At 32.6% G+C, this 21,096-nt stretch overlaps 1 protein-coding gene across 5 annotated transcripts in view; it reads right to left on the reverse strand.

The window, feature by feature from the left end:
• Positions 1-21,096, reverse strand: part of LOC142346298 (uncharacterized) — a 110,864-nt gene that overhangs the window by 14,463 nt on the left and 75,305 nt on the right. For 4 of the 5 annotated variants that reach the window (XM_075398820.1, XM_075398819.1, XM_075398816.1 and 1 more), the window contains exon 19: positions 6,963-7,051. In XM_075398820.1, the coding sequence (XP_075254935.1) occupies positions 6,963-7,051 (89 nt within the window). Of the gene's footprint in view, positions 1-6,962; positions 7,052-8,664; positions 8,754-21,096 lie in introns of all 5 variants that reach the window. The other variant, XM_075398817.1, reaches the window with a different exon arrangement.

Consider the following 21,096-nt stretch of genomic DNA (forward strand, 5'->3'; position numbering starts at 1 on the left):
ATGTTATTAGTACCACTATAATGTCTACCTCCAATACAATATGAATTAGTTTTAAATTTTTGTAAAAGACTCATTTCTATATATAAAAAATAATGGAAGTTAAAAAGTATAATCCTTTTGCTGTTATTAAGCCTAAGCCGAAGCCTACGGGTTCCACCCGCGAGCGAAGCTCGAAAATTAGGCCCAAGGCTAATATTAAGCTTGAAGCTGGAGGTTATCTCTATAGAATAAAAAGAAACTAGACATTATTTATGCCAGGGGTTTTGCTAAGACAAGTAAGAAATAGTTATCAGGAACTGCTACGCAGATAATTATATTTATGATATAATATCAACCATCTTATTACCATCACTATTCACACTAATAACCTTTCTAGTTAATACTAATGCATAACATATAACAACGGCAAGTGCAGCACTAAATTTAAAATTAAGTTGTTTTGGTTGTGGACCTATATGATCACTTTGATATCTGGTATCGAATACATATATTCTATAGTTACTTTTGAATGTTGTAGGATTTATATATGGTTTTTTATTACGTGGTAGCCCATTATAATCTTTATTAAAGCTAACAATCTTTTTAAAAGCTTCATTATAGTTATTGGTAACATAATCAAAACTCGCTACCAATCTTACAATAAAATTCAGTAACATTCATTATATCAAAAGTACTTGCATCATGAGTTTGTTCATTAACATTATTATTCTCAAAACCAACTAATATATATTGTGGTTTTTCCATCCCACTTTCCATACCCAGATCAAACAAGAAGTTAGTAGCATTGGGAACACTCTTATAAAATGTCTTTCTTTCATAATAACTAAAGTCTACATTATTCTTTTTACTTAAACCCTTTTGCACAATAATTCTATTGCCATTACTAGAATCAATACTGGGTACACACCATGATATATCTCTAATATCTATATTACCATCATTACCAACTACATATGACCTTGTTGTGCAGCAATATGGTCACCTTTAAGTTGACTATCTCTATTGCCCTGATTTCTAACAAAACCACTCTCATATTCATCATCAGTACTAGTTAATAACTTATACATCAATAGATTAGGATGACAGTGATCTATATATTCAATAGTCCTACCACCACTAGTTTCAAGCTTAATTGAACTAAACAACGCCATCATACCATAATTAACTAATCTGATATTAGCATCATTAGCAAATACACCACTAGCATCATCTGATACAACAAAATCTATCTCTAGATAGGAACCACGCAAATTTAAATGATTCTCTTCTCTAATGAGAATGATATTAATGTTAGTATTGATTGTATTCATTGTTGCCAGATTATTTGGTTTATATTTTATAATCTTACTTTTGTGTATATCATTATTATAACCATAAGTTGTATCCAAATTAAAGTCCATTTTTATAAGATAAAAAAATATGATAGATATACAAAATATACAAAATATAAAAAATATACAAGGGAACTACAAAATATACATGAAGCTTTAACTAAAATTAACGAAGAGCATACACTTAACTTTAGAATGATAAAGCCAACAGAAAAGTTTAATTTTAGTGAACCTATACTTAACTCGTCAAAATCAGGTTTAATCAGATTATCTGTTTATAATTCGGTGTTTAATGTGAATAGAAGGAACAATCACTTCTTAAATGATACCCAAGGTGAAACATGGTCAGATACCCGTGTTTTAGCTATTATACCAGGAGCATATGAATTATTCGAAATAGCAGAATTAATAAAAGAAGAAACTAATGGTCATGTTATAATAGAATCTGATAAGAATACAATGAAAAGTTTAATGGAAGTAAAACAAGGTGCAATTAACTTTGACATAGAAATCTCAACAGCCCCATTACTAGGATTTAGAAAAATAGTTAATAAAAAAGGTAAATATACATCTCAGAAAACTGGGTTTCAGTACTATTAACATTCATTGTAATGTGACATCTGGTGTTAAAGATAATGGGAATAACACAGACATACTCTATACTTTTACTCTAACAGAACCACCAGGCTATCTAATAAAAATTATACCATATAATATCTTCTATCAAAATATAACTAAAGATAGAATAGAATATATAGAGTTTCATATTAAAGATGAGCATGGAAGACCTATAGAGTTTAATGGTGATGTATTAAGTTTTACTTTACATCTGGTGTATCCAGCAACAACTTCGTTGATCTGACGTAGTCAGCTGACCAAATGTCCATCTGTGTTAACACAGCAACTTCGTTGATCTGGTGTAGATATAAACTTACCACATTCCTTAGGACCATATATTATATATCTAAAGTTATCTGGGAATGTGGCTTCAGTAATTATATCATCATCATTTAGCCATGATTGTAGATCTTCATTTATATTTACAGAGATATTGTTAGTAGGACTATTGTTATTAGGTTTACCCTTTTGATGGGGCTTGGCTTGCCATGTTTCACCATGTTTTCCATCAAATAGAACTGCCAAGCAGGTTCCCTGATATATAAAATTATCATCATTATCATTATCTTTATCATTATCATTATCATTAACATTATCATTATCATTATCGTTATCATTATCATTATCATTAACATTATCTTTAATATTATCTTCATTCTTAACATTATCATTAACATTATCTTTATCCTTAACATTATCATTATCATTAACATTATCATTAACATTAACGTTATCATTAACATTAACATTATCATTAACATTATCATTATCATTAACATTATCATTATCATTAACATTATTATTAGCATTATCATTATCATTATCATTATCAATGACATTATCTTTATCATTAACATTAACATTATCAATTTCATTATCATTATCATAAACATTAACATTAACATAACAACCTAAACAAAAACACTCATTATATATTCCCGGATATTTACTTTGATTAACTAGAATATTCAAAGCACTTTTAATTCTAAATCCTCTATCAAAAAGAGAGATCATATATAAACAATAAACCCCAAAATATGATTCATCATATTGTTGTATTCTCTCATTAGAGCCTAGATCAACATATTCTTCTAATGATAATGATGGGGTTTCTACACTAAAACTATCAAAGTAATACACAGGAGCCCCTTCTCTTTTTATAACTAAAACCCAATGTGTACCTTCAGTTGGATGTAAATTAACAATAATGTTGAAGTTAGCTTCATTAATCAGGGAACCTGCTTCGCACATATTATCTGGAGTCTCATCTCTCATTACTATTTCAATTGGTGTTAGACTTATATCTTTTCCTATATCTTTTATTCTAATATCACTCATAGCATTATTATCAATATTAAATTTGTTATTGAATTCCTCAAAAGTTAGGATAACCAATTTTATATAATAAATTTTATATATAAAAATGGATAAAGGCGGTATACTTTTTTTCTTATTATTATAATTGGAATTTGTTATATAATATATGTTTCAATACCAAGTAAATATACAAAACTAGAAGAAAATTTGGTGGATTTATGAATAGGAGTCTAGTTAGATTTGAATATGAAAAGTCACCATTACATACGATTGTTTATGATGGAACTGGAACAGGTAAAACATATTTTATTAGACAATATTTAAAACTATACTCAGTCGAAAATCAAGATCTGCGAACGGACGAAGTCCGTGGCAAGCGAAGCAGTTTGGTAAAACACGAACAAAGTTCGTTCACTGATCAAAACCAAAACCAAAACCAAAACCAAAACCAAGACCTAGCTAAAATTATAGTTATAGTGTGTAATGATGACAGAGACTGGATAGATCCCGAGTCTAATAAATTCTATACTGGGTTTAATAAATGTGATATAAATATGATCACAAGAAATAATATGCATAAATTTCAAAATTGTGTAATAGTACTTGATGATATGTGTGATAGGTTAAATAAGGATATAGCTTATTATTTTACTGAAGGTAGACATTATAAAATTCAAATGATTGTAATGTGTCATAAACCAGCTCAAATAATTAATACAGCAAGAATGAGTTGTGATACTATTTATTTAACAACTTATAATGGACCTGATCTATTTAAAAAATTTAATGAGAAATATAAATGTGAACTTGACTTAAGTAAAATAATTAGTGAGTTAAATAGTAACCATTATAATCGTACAGACGGAATGTCAGATGAACTTCGTTTTGGTATAATTAAATATAATAAGAAGGAAAACACTTTTTTATTATTAATAGTAATAGAACAATGATATATGATTCAAGAGTCGGTTTCCTTGATTTAAAAGCTCTTAGTTTAAAAGATGAATTAGGAAGAGAAGATATAAATAAACTTATAGCATATATGAAAATACTCATGATAAATGCAACAGATAGAAATGTTATTAATCACGATAACTATATATTCTATTTTAATAAACTTCTTAAATTAAATAATATTAAAATACAGAATGATGTTTTAACTAAAGAAATGATTATGGGAAAAGGTATAAAAGGTTTATCAACTATTGGTGGAATTATTAGCTCAGGTTTATATATATTTAGTTATATTTATCCTGATATAATATCAAGAAATGCTGGGAGTGTAGCAATGGGAGCAATCACAATGTTGAGTTGAGTAAATACATTGGTTAAAGTTGGATATGGAGAAGAGTTGGATAATGATCTGCGAATTTGCAAAACAACTCCGTTGAGTAGTTTTGCTGGTAGTGAAACATGGGCAAAGCCCAATCTACGAAATGCAATACAAGAGGAATATATAAACAACGAGGATGGGACTTTAAATAGAAAGGGAGTAAATTTTTTAACCAGACTATATGGAAATAATGAAGAATTTAGAGAAAAGATTATAAATTTTGTTAGAGATAAAAAAGAATAGGACCTTGAATTGATTTTGGATAAGAGATCTAAAACTAATACACTCAATACGTTAGGAAATAAATATTTAGCAGAGTGTATCACATCTAAAGAAAATACTGAAGATTTAATTGAAATCATGGTTAAATATTACCCCGCGAAATGATTAGGTAAATATTAAAGTTTTCCCTATTATAAATGCTTTTAAAATGTTTAGATTGTAACTATAAATATGGAAACATTGCTGTTTTAAAATATCATTATGAATCATGTCCTAAAGACAAAACTGATAAATGTATGTAGAGTGGTATTTGTGCTAATAATTTTTCTCCATGGGATTGTTCTTTAAAAAATGAATCTAGTTCTAATTCTAGTTCTAGTTCCAGCTCTAGCTCTAGTTCTAGTTCTGGTTCTGGTTCTAGTTCTATCTATGACTTTAACTCAGATCCTAACCCTAACCTTAACCCAGAAGTCTTAATTAGAAGTTGTAATAAATGTAATTATGTAAAACCACTAACTGATTTTGATGAAGTATACATGTAGAAGTTGTACTTCGGCTAAAGTTAATTGTCCATATTGTGCTTCTGTTGTGAGATACGATGCGATACGGGCTCATGTAAAGAAACAACATCCAGATGTAGATATACCTAAAGGATTTAGTAGAAGCTTATTAGGTAAAAGACAAAGTCCTAGAGCTGTAAGTCCTTTACTTATTGTCCAAACTGAGGAAAGTTGTTGGTGTAACAAGACCGAAGGTCCTTCGTGTAAATATTATAATTTTGTATCATTTCTTATTAATAATGGTTTAAATATAGAAAAAGTATAAGAAAATATAAATTTTTTGAAGGGTATAGATAATTTGAAATAAAAGTATAAAAAATAAAAAAAACATCAAGAAAGAGTGATTCGCTCTTAAAGAGTGAAAAAGAGCAATATCCCTACTCAGGAATCACCCCAAAAAGAGTGAATCGCTCTCAAAGAGTGATTCGCAAAATAATAGCAAAAGTTAAAATTTATAAAAGAGTTAAGCTGGTTTCTTTATTCAAGTTGTCCACAAAGTGGTTACAAAAGTTTTCGTAAGTTGGTTTTACGTGCTTTTTACACGGTCTCTCTAGTTTTATACTAGTATCTGGGATACGTTCACTGGAGTCAGTGAGGATAGAACCCGAACTATCCGTCTGATAATGGACAATTACCAGCTTAACTCTGTACTAGTGGATTGCACTAAGTGAGAAAAGAAATGATAGATTTAAAATATAAACGAAGTGAATATAGAGTAGTGGATATATAAAGGAAATTAGAGTAATGTGTATATGGGTACCGTCTCGCTGGCTCTATGCTGCGGAGGTACCCATATACACATTACTCTTTCCAATAAAAACTCAAAATACAATCAAATCAAGAAAAAATACGGCCATCAGACAGTGGCTAAAAGACCCAAAATGTTTATTGTCTCAACATATCGAAAAAAAAACATTTGCTCACGTTTTCTCACACAAAAATTAAATTATGAATTATTTCATTGATTTCTCTTCTTGAGAGTATTTCTATATCAGAGAAAAAAGTCGAAACCTCCAATTTCGTGAATAATTTGCACTTGAAGAGCAATGTCCCAGACGAGCGCACCGAAATAAATAAGCCTTCACTTTTTGTGTCATATTCTGTTGTTTTTTTACTGGTTAATGTCGGTATTAATGTCTGTTTCCTTTTCTTCACTGAAATATGACTATCTATAACTAAAAAATTGAAAAATTAATGATTATATACGTTAAAGTTTCATCTCTGCAACCACGGAGAGCCGTTCTTTGCGCTAGTTCATAAACACTACGTGTCGAATATAACTCGACTGGCGTTATACCGTTGTAAATTGGCAATCACAGCTCCAGAATTATTATAACTCCTCATTTTACGTAAATCGTCAAGTAATTTTCTCATTTATTGGTTGTCGGTTGTACGTACTGACGGTCAATGCGGCGGCCATCCTCTTGTTTGGCTTCAAGGGCCATTATTATGGTGCAAACACTCATTAGTTTTACGTTCACACACTAATGAGGACAAAAGAATTTGTTAATGGTGAAAAGAAAGAGTTCCAAACTTTGACAGCGCGGTTTGATCAGAATTAGAAGAGCTGGTTGAAGTAACCTGTATGTTCTGGCGGGCTGTACAGGGTTATCAAGATGGTCTTCTAATACGAGTTGCTCCTGGCAGTCTGGAAACGAGTCCTTTTTTGCCTAAAAAACGAGGACGCATATCATCATCTTTTGGATTCGCCCAGTAAATTGGTTTGAGAAATATTTCAACCGAGGTCAAAGAACCGTTTCTTTCCAAAAGTTTTTAAAAAGGGCCAAAAATATGATGACTTCACCCCATTAAAAAAATGCTCAGTAAGCCAAACTAGCATTTTAGAAGTGTTTGAATTGAGAAGAACAGACAAATCAAAATGTGATATCTAATTACGATAAAGAGCTTTATAGGAAATGGTACTAATTTCAACAATTGCCCCCCTGCAAAAGTGGGGCTATTCTTGAATAGAATTTCAACGAGCAATTTATTTATTAATCAATCGGAGACAACTAATAACTTTCAACGTCTGCGCAAACTATGTTAAACTGAATAGATTAAAATATGCCATGGTATATAACTTATCCAGATTGGAATACAAAACGGAAAGATTTTCCGATTGGCACGGCGGGTCAGCGGTCGCGCCTCGTTAACCGAACCTCGATTTCCGGATTACATCCCACAGCAAGTGAGGGCCATGACCCCGAACAACGTTCCGCAATTGCGCTTAAACTGATAATCGGATACCTAAACGGTAGGCCAACTAATACTGTGGTAAAGTATAGCACAGAACGGGGTGGGCGATTCTCCAATAGGTACCAGAGGGGGACAATTGTTGAAAAGATACAGAGACGCTACTGTCAAGATCTGTGTATCCTGGATCTGTGAGAACAATTCCAAACAAAACGTCCATATGATAAAGAAGCCCATAAAGGTTCCCGTACTTTAACCACTGAACAAAAAAAATAATTTTGATCAATTTTTTTATTCAAACCATTTGAAAACATCAATTTTGCTCAAATATTAATATAAAATAAAAAACTAAATAAACGTGTCAAATCGAGAAAAATTATGGCCATCAGGCATTGGCTAAAAATACCCAAAATGTTTATTGTCTCAACATATCGATAAAAAAACATTTTCTCACGTTTCCTCACACGAAAATTAAATTATGATTTATTGCATTGATTTCTCTTCTTGAGAGTATTTCTATATCAGAGACAAAAAGCGAAACCTCCAATTTCGAGTATAATTTGCACTTGAAGAGCAATATCCCAGACGAGCACATCAAAATAAATAAGTCTGCACTTTTTGTGTCAAAATTATGTTGTTTTTCTACTGGTTAATGTCGGTATTAACTATTCACTGAAATATGACTATCTATAACTGAAAAATTGAGAAATTTATGGTTATATACGTTAAAGTTTCATCTCTGCAACCGCGGATAGACCTTTTTTACGCTAGTTCATAAACACGTGTCGAATATAACGCCACTGGCGTTATACCGTTGTAAATTGGCAATCACAGCTCCAAAATTATTATAATTCCTCATTTTACGTAAATCGTCAACTAATTTTCTCATTTATTGATTGTCGGTTGCACGTACTCACGCCAATGCGGCGCCTAACCTCTCGTTATGCTTCAAGGGCCATTATTATGGCGAAACACTCGTTAGTTTTACGTTCACACACTAATGAGGACAAAAAAATTTGTTAATGTTGAAAAGAAAGAGTTCCCAACTCTGACAGCGCTGTTTGATCAGAATTAAACTGGTTGAAGTAACCTGTATGTTCTGGCGGGCTGTACAGGGTTATCAAGATGGCCTTCTAATACGAGTTGCTCCTGGCAGTCTGGAAACGAGTCCTTTTTTGCCTAAAAAACGAGGACGCATATCATCATCTTTTGGATTCGCCCAGTAAATTGGTTTGAGAAATATTTCAACCGAGGTCAAAGAACCGTTTCTTTCCAAAAGTTTTTAAAAAGGGCCAAAAATATGATGACTTCACCCCATTAAAAAAATGCTCAGTAAGCCAAACTAGCATTTTAGAAGTGTTTGAATTGAGAAGAACAGACAAATCAAAATGTGATATCTAATTACGATAAAGAGCTTTATAGGAAATGGTACTAATTTCAACAATTGCCCCCCTGCAAAAGTGGGGCTATTCTTGAATAGAATTTCAACGAGCAATTTATTTATTAATCAATCGGAGACAACTAATAACTTTCAACGTCTGCGCAAACTATGTTAAACTGAATAGATTAAAATATGCCATGGTATATAACTTATCCAGATTGGAATACAAAACGGAAAGATTTTCCGATTGGCACGGCGGGTCAGCGGTCGCGCCTCGTTAACCGAACCTCGATTTCCGGATTACATCCCACAGCAAGTGAGGGCCATGACCCCGAACAACGTTCCGCAATTGCGCTTAAACTGATAATCGGATACCTAAACGGTAGGCCAACTAATACTGTGGTGAAGTATAGCACAGAAGGGGGTGGGCGATTCTCTAATAGGTACCAGAGGGGGACAATTGTTGAAAAGATCCAGAGACGCTACTGTCAAGATCTGTGTATCCTGGACCTGTGAGAACAATTCCAAACAAAACGTCCATATGATAAAGAAGCCCATAAAGGTTCCCGTACTTTAACCACTGAACAAAAAAATAATTTTGATCAATTTTTTTATTCAAACCATTTGAAAACATCAATTTTGCTCAAATATTAATATAAAATAAAAAACTAAATAAACGTGTCAAATGTGAATCAGAATCAAATTTCATTGTAAAACAAATTAGGCCTTGGTTAGCCCGTTTCAGTTCCAATGCTCCAACAACAAAAATTTTTTTAAAATCTGGATACTACTTTTATTCACATTATCATAATTTCTATATGTCAATTTGAATTTTTTGTCTGTGATTTCATCCCTGATATGAGTTAAGAATTACGTTATAAATTCAACTTTAGTTTACTATAAAGCAACTGTCAACCACGTGAATTAGCTTGAAAAATTTGTTGAAAATCGAGCGTTTTGCTCTCCCTGTCAATAACTATTGTTTTAGTTGCCAGAAATAAACCTGCAATTACAACAAAACTCAAAAGATATCTAGTCACAAGCGTTTGTCGCAAAACTCAACCTACTATCATTACAATTTTGTATGAATTAGGAGATATTTTATTATGCAAAAACCTTCATTTAAAAATATTTTTTAATATAAATTGTTTTATTTATTACTTCTTTCTCTTGGCTTTCTAATGTCCCGAGCTTAATGAAAGTTTTTTCACAAAATTAGACATTTGAAAACAATTTCATTAAGAGTGGGGGATAAGGAAAAGATATTGAAAATCCGATTAAAAATTTTACAGGAGAGAGATGTGTTTAATAGATCAAGATGTTGATTTGGAATTGACAAACAATAAAATGCTTAACATCCTGTATACAATTCATGTCATTGAAAAATTCACAAACACATATTTTTATCGTAGCCCTATGATTTTCATTCACGGCCATTAAATGTCAACAAATATTGCCTGCTTTTGAAATCTCACAAAAATTATTGCATGACCAGCCGCACTTTAACCATAAAAAAACATTTAAATTGAAGGTGTTTTACAATACATGACCTACAGGTGCTACTATTACACGTTCAAACTGTAAGCTACTCTTTTTATCAGCTATACTTAGATTAGGTTCATTCCAAACATATGATAACTTTTTAAGTAACTGGGCTGGGTTATCTTGATAAATTAAAGTTTTCCATCTAAACATATATCAAGCTTCAAAGTTGACGGTCTTAAATCAATTGTTCGCACTTCCAACGGTTTATTGCTCTTTCCAGTTTCAATTTCTGAACAAGGTTATGTGAGGCTTGTCCCTCTCAGAAGTAGCAAGAAATCAGCGTAATATGATCAAGACAGAGGATGAAAAAAGAAAATTAAAATTTGAAGATTCTCGCATTGCCGTTGCTGTTAACCATATTTAAATAAGTAGCCTGTTAAAATCATTAGGTGTCCCATCCGTTAAATTTTTGAAAACAATGCATGAAACAAATATTTTTACCTATTTTTAACTGATGTTCTTTTCTCTTACTTGCTTTTGATCTTTTTTATGAATAGAGGATATATTTTGATAAATTATTGTCATTCTGAACGTTAAATGTCTACTAAAATTAAGAAAACGAAATTTAGGTAGGTGATGAGCTTCATGATTGACTTGAAGAAAAACTCCTTCAACAACGATCAATGAGAGATTAATGCGTATCCCAAATTTGGAAAGCATCGAAAATTATTGGAGAATTGCGCTATAAATTCAACTTTAGTTTACTATAAAGCAACTCTATACCACGTGAATTAGCTTGAAAAATTTGTTGAAATTCGAGCGTTTTGCTCTCCCTGTCATTAACTATTGTTTTAGTGGCCAGAAATAAACCTGCAATTACAACAAAACTCAAAAGATATCTAGTCACAAGCGTTTGTCACAAAAATCAACCCACTATCATTACAATTTTGTATGAATTAGGCGATATTTTATTATGCAAAAACCTTCATTTAAAAATATTTTTTAATATAAATTTTTTAATATATTACTTCTTTCTCTTGGCTTTCTAATGTCCCGAGCTTAATGAAAGTTTTTTCACAAAATTAGACATTTGAAAACAATTTCATTAAGAGTGGGGGATAAGGAAAAGATATTGAAAATCCGATTAAAATTTTTACAGGAGAGAGATGTGTTTAATAGATCAAGATGTTGATTTGGAATTGACAAACAATAAAATGCTCGACATCCTGTATACAATTCATGTCACTGAAAAATTCACAAATACATATTTTTATCGTAGCCCTATGATTTTCTTTCACGGCCATTAAAGGTCAACAAAAATTGCCTGCTTTTGAAATCTCGCAAATAATATTGCATGACCAGCCGCACTTTAACCATAAAAAAAAACATTTAAATTGAAGGTGTTTTACAATACATGACCTACAGGTGCTACTATTACACGTTCAAACTGTAAGCTACTCTTTTTATCAGCTAAACTTAGATTAGGTTCATTCCAACCATATGAAAACTTTTCAAGTAACTGGGCTGGGTTATCTTGATAAATTAAAGTTTTCCATCTAAACATATATCAAGCTTCAAAGTTGACGGTCTTAAATCAATTGTTCGCACTTCCAACGGTTTATTGCTCTTTCCAGTTTCAATTTCTGAACAAGGTTATGTGAGGCTTGTCCGTCTCAGAAGTAGCTAAAAATCAGCGTAATATGATCAAGACAGAGGATGAAAAAGAATATCAAAATTTGAAGATTGTCGCATTGCCGTTGCTGTTAACCATATTTAAATAAGTAGCCTGTTAAAATCATTAGGTGTCCCATCCGTTAAATTTTTGAAAACAATGCATGAAACAAATATTTTTACCTATGAACATTAACTGATGTTCTTTTCTCTTACTTGCTTTTGATCTTTTTTATGAATAGAGGATATATTTTGATAAATTATTGTCATTCTGAACGTTAAATGTCTACTAATATTAGGAAAACGAAATTTAAGTAGGTGATGAGCTTCATGATTGACTTGAAGAAAAATTCCTTCAACAACGATCAATGAGAGATTAATGCGTATCCCAAATTTGGAAAGCATCGAAAATTATTGGAGAACTGGCTATCACATCAGAACGCAAATGAATGAAAGAATTAATCTAAAATAACAAATGCTGTAAGTAGTAGTAAAAATGCCTGGTTTGTAACGGGGGAAGACCTGCCCCCCCCCCTCCCCGTTACAATACAGGCATGGCCTTTTTTAGGTATCATTTTCGAAAACTTGTAAAATTTCTCGAAATTTTTGTTTCTCGAGGTTGGCAAAGACTTGAAATTTTTTTGAGAGTTTGGTGTTGTGAGAGTGGTGGAACCTGTAAAATTTTTGGAAAAAAAATTTGGTGGGGTGAATGAGTGAAACTTGTAAAGTTTTTCGAAAACTTTTCGAAAATTTTGCGAAAATTTTGTTTTTCGTGGTTGACAAAGATTTGTAAATTTTTTGTAAAATTAGTGTTGTGAGAGTGTTGGAACTTGTAAAATTTTTGGAAAAACTGGTGTGGTGAATGAGTGAAATTTGTAAAAGTTTTCGAATTTTTTTTTAAATACTGAATCCTTTTTCTAGTCTAATGAGACTAATGAAGGACTGCAAAGCGAAAGTGACTAACCTGATGGAAAACTGAGGTGAGAGAAGAAAAAAGATAGTTGAAAATTGATAAGTTTCTGTTCCAATGTAATAAATTTAATAGTTTTGCGAGTCTGAGACCGCACAAGTGGTATTATTTTTACGGGTTTTATTGCCCATATGTTTGAATTAACAAGCAAGTGCGAAGTATTGAAATTGGAAGTTTGTTGAATGTCAAGCCTGGAGAGAAGTTTCAAGTACAGTTTCGAACTGAAAATAGCGCATGAGAATGAATGGGGGACAAAATATCGTGAAAATTGACTGAAAAACTGAAGAAATTGGGGTTTAAAATTTGTCTGAAAATTGGTTAAAAAAGTGACTTTATCGCTTTATTACTGTGTTGGGAAATGCTTGATATGGGCATCAATTGAATTTTGATGAAATAACGGGTTGAAAATAGTTTGAATGGAGCGCTTAAGGTGTATTTTAGAAGCCATTTTGCGTCAAAAACAGACAAAATTTTGAAAAAAAAGTGCAAAAATTGCTGTTTTTTTGCTCGAACGTTTGCTCGAACAGTTAATAATGAGTTATTGGGTGTTGTTTGCATGTTACTTTTTATTAAAATTTTGTTGTTTTTCGGCACTTTTTGACAAAAAAGTGAAAAAATTGATGTTTCTTGGCCGAAGAATGTAGAATAAAGTAATGTTTCTTAGTTGAAATGCAATTTACAATAAAATTTTGTCATTTTAACAACTTGGCGAAACAAATAATGTTGGTTAACTGGGTGCTGATTATTTCTTTTTTTTTGTTAACTTTTATGTTTTTATTTAAAACAATCACTGTTTTGCGAACCAAATATTCTAAAAGAACAGTAGGCTAAAATAACTGATGTCCAATTGTACAGTATTCAGTGTACAAGGTCATTTCAAATATTTGTGTCGAAATTGTGGATAAAAAAGTGTGAGAGATTAAGAAAAAAAAGGGCATGATTTGGACAATTTTGCCGGCGATTAACACATTTATGTATCTATGAAGACTTCTTTGAAGTGTTCATGTATGACTTCACTACATGTTAGACAAAACTTGGGTGTGGCAACTAGGCTGAGTTTGAGTTTGAGTTCTATTTTTTACAATATCTGTGCAATCGACCATGTAAAACCAAAGTGAGGAAAATTGGTCTTAAATAATTTTATTGGTATTGCATTTTGTTTGCGATTCAATTCAAAGCAAGCCGCAGTTTTTAAATTCCTCTAACAGCGGGTTGATACCATTAGGAGTGTATTTCTTGTCCACAACGGAAACAAAGTTATGACTGAAAAATTTTCCTTTCACGAAAATAGTGACTTTTTCCACGAATAATATGAAGTGTTTTTTTGCTAAAAATTGATACTTGAAAAAAACTGAATGATCTGAGAATTCAATTAAAAAATAGCCAAAATTTATAAAGTCAGCTTCACAAAAGAATGTCACACACTCAACAAACAATATCAACAAAGGAATAAGTTTGATTTAGTTATCATAATTGAGGTCGATTCTTCGTTTCTTTGGTGCAAAACACTTGCTCACAGGTGGAGTCGCAAGGCTTCCACTGCTCGAAACATCATCTGGTTTGTTTTCAGTTTTGTTTTCAGGTGTACAGACAATTGTATCATGAACCATGGCAGGTGTTGGTGGTTCTCTAAAACTTTCTGGGCTCTCAATATCTGGTTTCATTTTCCAAATGCTTTCAACCAGTTCAAGATCTCTCCAGTAGCCGTCTTGATTTTCATACAACGGGATTTCTTTCAAGTCATAATCGTAAAAAAATTTTCGTACTCCCTCGTCCAAGGTGTCTGGGTCGAATACAAACTCTCTGGCATAAGAAGTTACAAAATTCAGCAAGTACTGAGCTCCTTTCATAAGGCCTTTCTCAAATCGAAATGACTGAATAAGATCAAAAATCACAATAAGCACAGCCATGTGATTTACTGTAACCCACTCATCTAACTGATAGTCCTGCTGTACAGTGATAACAGTCTGTTTTCTGTAAGTCTCTTAAGCAATTGTTCGGCTGTCAGGAATCGATTCCGCCTTTAGAATGATGGCTAGAGGAGACATTAGAATTATTTCTTTGATTATAGCAGAATTTTGGTAATCGAATAGAACAATAGGAATCTGTTGTCAAAATCCAGGAACTGTTCTGCTAAATAAAACTTGGAATTGAGCAAATGAAAGTTGAAGCAAAAATTAGGAAATGAAGAGTTCAGTTATAATTCTAAACTAAGGCGTGTTCAATCAGTTAATTCCGTTTTTGTTGTAAAAGGTCACTCAAGTAGCTATTACACATAAGTCCATTACACTCAAATCCTTGTATTTTAAGTGAACCTTAGTATACTATTCCTTTTATCGTTTCCAATCTTTTCGTGCTAGCTGTACACACCCAATTTTATTACTTTCTTATCTAGAGCAATTAATGAAAGCAGTATGTTGTTCAAATACCAAACAGCGTTGATCTGAGGAATGCCATGTAGATCAAAAGATATAAAAAGCTTTAAGGTTTGTTAATGTCTGGGTCTTAACATGTGTTCTCGCAATAGTGTTTTGTTACAATCGCGGGTTTATTAAGTTTTGGAACCAAACTTGACCTCACTGCTTTTACGCTGCCTTTCGTGTCTGCATAGCACTCAAACTTATTTAATACTTTATTATCAATGGTAATCAAAATTATAACGTTAACATTTTTGTATGCATTTTGCGTGTTTTTGTGTGTTTGTGTGGTTACTAGCGTATTGTGTAAATTATTTATGAGGATACATACACACTAAGACCAGCATATGCTAGGAAAATTCTTTTACTGCTTTCTTATCTTGAAACAGTTTCAAAGGAATTTGCTTTTATATGATCAAGGTTAAGTATGTGCTTAATAAATCAAATCCCATTTTGTCTGTTGTTAATAAATTGTTTTCGCGACTCAATGTTCAATAATCCATTTTCTTATATTCGCATTCATTTTGTTGGCAGGCTAGCGAAAAGAAGGTATGCGTCTTGAAAAACCAATTGTATGCAGAAACTGTTTGAACAAGATCCACGAAAATAGTTTATCGGTTTCAACACTATACCCAAACAACAGTGTAAGGTTAAATTATTTTCTGGCTACAAGTGCATATTTTAGTGAAATTGAAGGGTTTGATTTTGATATAGCGCTAAAATTGAGGCCCTGTTGGTTTCATATACGAAATATATAACCAAGGACCTGGCTACTCTCATATGCTTCCGTGGAGAAGCAGCAACTGTTTTAGCGGACATTTGTCAGGAATATTGTTTTGCTTATATATAAAGGTTTTTGCATCCGTCAATTTTTCTTTTATTGGAATGCTGAGTAGCAAAACAGTTGTGTTAGACGTTGAAGGGTTTCGTCACAGAAAAGAAAAATTTTTTGTTAAAGAACTTGGTGTTTTCACCAACGACTATCTTGACTGCGTGTCATCTTTACCTCCAACAAGTTATAGTGAGTTAACAACTCAACAAAAGCAATCTTTCGGTTGGTTGACTAGAAATTTGCACGATAATGAGTGGGACACAGGAAACTATCCTTATATTTATCTTACACAAATAATTCAAAGCGTTCGCTTAAGGAATCCGAGTGCAATATTTTACGCTAAGGGAGAGGAAAAAAAAAATTTTTGTCATATTTCCTTGAGTGCTCTCATTGATCTGAATTCACTTGCGTTTCCTTCGATATCTGTGAACTATTTTACACAAAACTGTCAAATTCATTCAAAGGGCAAAAACAATTTCAACAAACATTGTGCAAAAGAAAAGGCCATATTCTATTTCAACTTGTTAACAAATGAGAGAGGATATGACGAAGGTGGAAGCACCCTTGTCACCGAGTTCAACAATTTGCGCCTTGATTACGGGGGATGGGAATCTGAGTCTTTCAATTTCCAAAGACGAAACAATAAAAACCGGAAACCAATTTTTACAGAGAAAAGTTAAATTGTTGCTGAATGAGGACGAAATTCGCTCATTTACTCATTTAGTATACTATATTGAACCTTTTCTTCAGTGGAGAAAGCAGAATGTCAAAAACTCAACCCAGAGTCTGTCCTCCGAGACTCTTACTGATGTCGAAACACCCGGTTGGTGAAGAAATTGACAAGAACGATCCTTCACTGCCAAAGGAGATTCAGCACTTGGTGAAGGAAGAAAGAGTACACAAAATTGTTCATTATGAAAAAACTGAGCGACTTCCGGAGTGTTTATGGTTCATATGGAAGACTTTCTAACTGAGTTCAATTGCTATGAACTGTTTTATATAGAGTGGCTTTTTTCTCAATACATTTTTTAAAAAATTTATTTTGCCTCGAAATGGAGGGAGAAACAGTTGATCAAGTTGACGCTGTTGTAGAAGAAAATCTTTTTGAAAGAGAAAGTAGCAGCAAATCTTCATAGAAATTTTGTAATCAAACAACGTTGCCGCGGTCAGAAGTTGTATTTTTTGTTCAAATGTTTGTTATTTTACTGCTGATATCACTTTGTATTGTTAAATTAACCATTTTAAAACCAAATTGTGAAGAAACTTCAGTTTGGATATCAATACTGTCTAGTTTAGTTGGATACATTTTACCAAATCCAAGACTATAAATAAGATTATATCTACGCAAGATAGAGTCTTTATGGCAGTTGTAGGGCCTTCAGGTTGTGGCAAAACAGAGTTAACTATTAAAATTTTGACTGCAAATACATTTTACCCAAAATTTAACAACCTCATTTTTAACTACAGAGAAATGCAACAAATATACATCAAAATGGAGAAAACACTTGGTGTTACGTTTAAAAAGTATGCCAATATAGAATTTTTGAATAGCCTTGCAAACTGTCTTCTGATAATAGACGAAGAAATATATCGAAGAAATTTACAATGACAAGGAATTTGTTAAATTGGCCACTGCAGGGCGTCACAAAAACATTAATGTTATTTATATAAAGCACAACCTTTATCAACAAAGCAAGTGGTCTTGTACAATAGACTTGAACACGACACACATCATTTTGTTCAAATCAGCCCGTGATATTCAACAAGTCGAATATTTAGGGAAACAGTTGAACCTTGTTAAATTTTTAAAACATTGCTATCAATTGGCAACAAAAGAACCCTTTGGGCATCTGCTTATCGATCTTGATCCAAAGATTTCTGATTGTTTACGATACTGTTCAAATATTACTGAGCCAGGTCCTTCAGTTTTCTATCTTCCATCTGATAAAGCAGAAACAACTCCTCTAAACAATGAAAGGGAAAAAATTATCTATACTGAAGCAAATGGTGCATTTGCAGCCAAAAGAGTTAAGGAAATATTTGCGTAGTTGTGATAGTGATGCTATACTTGTTTTTTGTGAATGTCTTCACAATGTTTTACAGGGCCATGTTAGAGTGAAAGTGAGAGACTTAGAAAATTACAGACACAAATTTGAAGGCGTTCTCAAAAAAAAAGTCATCAATGGATAAACGGCGAGCACTTTTAGTCATTAAAACCGGTTTTCGAACTGATTCAACTCATTATTAAATTTTGTTTCATCGATTTGAGTTAAGCAATGACAACTGCTGAAGAGTTTATTTTGATTCCCAAAAATTAGTTTATGAAGGAGCAACCTTATTCCTCACAAATTCTAAATGATCCCAGAGTTCAGCATAGAGGTGGTCAATTTTCGTTTTTGAACCGTATGCGACCAAATGAAAGCAATGACAAAGAAAACCAAGAAATTTTGGATACAAGGGAAACGACTGATCCTACTGAGTTGTCAAAAGTACATGCAGACAAAATTCTTCAAAATCTCAGCATGCTAGCGCAACCAAAATTTACCAGGACGAAAAAAATAGTTAATCTAATTAAAGAGTCAAAAAACGTTGTTATAGACAAAAAAGAGAATTTCATTGTTGACGCAACAGGGACAGGAATAAAAGTTCCCATTTTTCTCTATGATTTGCAGCAACCAACTAAAAAAATAAATAATCCAGATTATTTCAAGATTCTAGAGGCTTTAATCATAAAAGAAGACTCGGTGATCAACAGTAATGCTAAAATTGCGATCCGGAAAAGAACTCAAAGAGATACCAAACAAAGAAAACAAAAAGAAAACTTTTGCGCCAAAACGAATCAAGCTCAAAGAAACCAGCCAATTACTTACAGAGGAATCCTCAGTTGCCGGAAGCGGTTTCGAAATCTCAAAGGAAGACAGAACTCAACAAGAGAAGGACTGGGGGTCTTTCGACGAATGAGAAAAAATTGCTTTCTTGAGCAAAATTGAGTTAAAATATACGAAAGGTTCCGCAGCATACGGAAGCATAAAAAATCTACAAAAAAGCACAAAATTGAAACCAAGTGAAGTGAAATTGTTTCTAGAGGGTAAAAAGGCCCACACAAAGCATAAGAAATATAGAAAAACATTTCCAACACTGAAAGTTATTGCTTACGACATAAATGAGATTTGGTCGCTAGACTTGGCCTATGTGGATAAATTAGCAAAAGAGAACAAAGATGTAAAATATTTATTAGTTACGGTAGACTGTCTCTCACGTTATCTACGTGTTGAACCCTTTAAATCAAAACACGCCACAACAACAGCAGATGCGTTTAAGAAAATGATAAAGAGCAAGCGACCTAAAAAAGTGTGGGTAGATGCTGGTACAGAATTTAAGGGCTCCTTCAGCACTCTTTGTCAGAAAAATGAAATTGAAGTTTATAAAACTTTCAGCTAGAAAAAATCAGCCTTTGCGGAAAGAAATAAACGATCGCTGAAGAATCTGATATACAAGTATTTAGAGGACAAATGGACATACTCGTATATTAATCAATTGCAGAGTTTTGTACAAACCATTAACTCTAGAGTCAACAGGGTAACGAAAAAGGCGCCCAATAAAGTTACAAAGAAAGACGTTCCTTACTTGATATCATTAATTTTTACTACATCAGCAAAAGTAGTTCGTCGACCAAAGTTTTACGTTGGAGACTTTGTCCGAATATCAAAAGCGAATCTTCCTTTTAGAAATGGATACAAGCAAACATTTACCAACGATGGCTTTGAGATTTACGATATACCTACAACAAATCCCCCTACTTATAGTCTCATTGACGCAACCCAAGAGCCAGTCAAAGGAAAATTTTACGAGTTAGAGTTGGTCAAAGTTAGAGACAATAGTAGTGAAATAACAAAACATGAATGAATTCAAGGTTCACTTAGTTTCGTCAGCCTCTATAAATATTTTCCCTCACAACACCTTGTCCTCATTCAAAAATTATTTCAATGAAGAAATTAATTTGGAGGGGGATTGGCGAGTTGCTTTAAGTGAAATTATCTTCCCGGCAAAAATAAATCAAGTGAACGGAAGTGATCTGAAGATATTTTCTTCTGAAAGCCTTAAGTTTCATGAGAAAAGTATTCCATTTGATGCAGTCTCCAAACCATACGGAGGAGAACGAGCTATCATTAAAATTGGTTCCTATGAAAACCGTGACCATATTTTGAGATTCTTAAAAACAGCTAGCGGATTGCCTCATTTTGACTATCAGTTTAACAAAATCAATAGGGTTTTGTTCCTCTTTTTCCGTAAAAACGAAGAAATTACTTTTCCGGAAAACGAAATTTTAAGTATCCTAGGTTTCAACGGTATTCATGATGGGTCTGGTTATCATATTGGATACAAGATGTTGGAAACTTTTGAAAATCTGGCCATGGCAGATGATGAAGAAAAAACTTTTGTTGGTGATTATCCTTTTGATTTGTCTGCAGGGAAGCAACTAATTTTTATTTATGTTAACATAATTGAGTATCAATACGTAGGTGATACTAAGGCGCCTCTTAATCGAGTCATTGATTCAAAACAACGCTTGAAAAACGGTAGCCCCTGCGAAATTGAGCCAACACACAAAAATGTTGCGGCAACTTGGAATACAAAAAGTTACTACCAAAAAATTTTCAGTCAATCGAAATTCAATTGCGGACAGAAACCGGACAATTAGTTCCAATCGCTGGAACAGGAAAAGTTGTTTTAACTTTAAATTTTTTAAAAAAATCGAGTAAATG

This window comes from Convolutriloba macropyga, chromosome 9, assembly GCF_964194025.1.
Source record: "Convolutriloba macropyga chromosome 9, txConMacr16.3, whole genome shotgun sequence".
Classification (NCBI taxonomy): Eukaryota; Metazoa; Xenacoelomorpha; order Acoela; family Convolutidae; genus Convolutriloba; species Convolutriloba macropyga.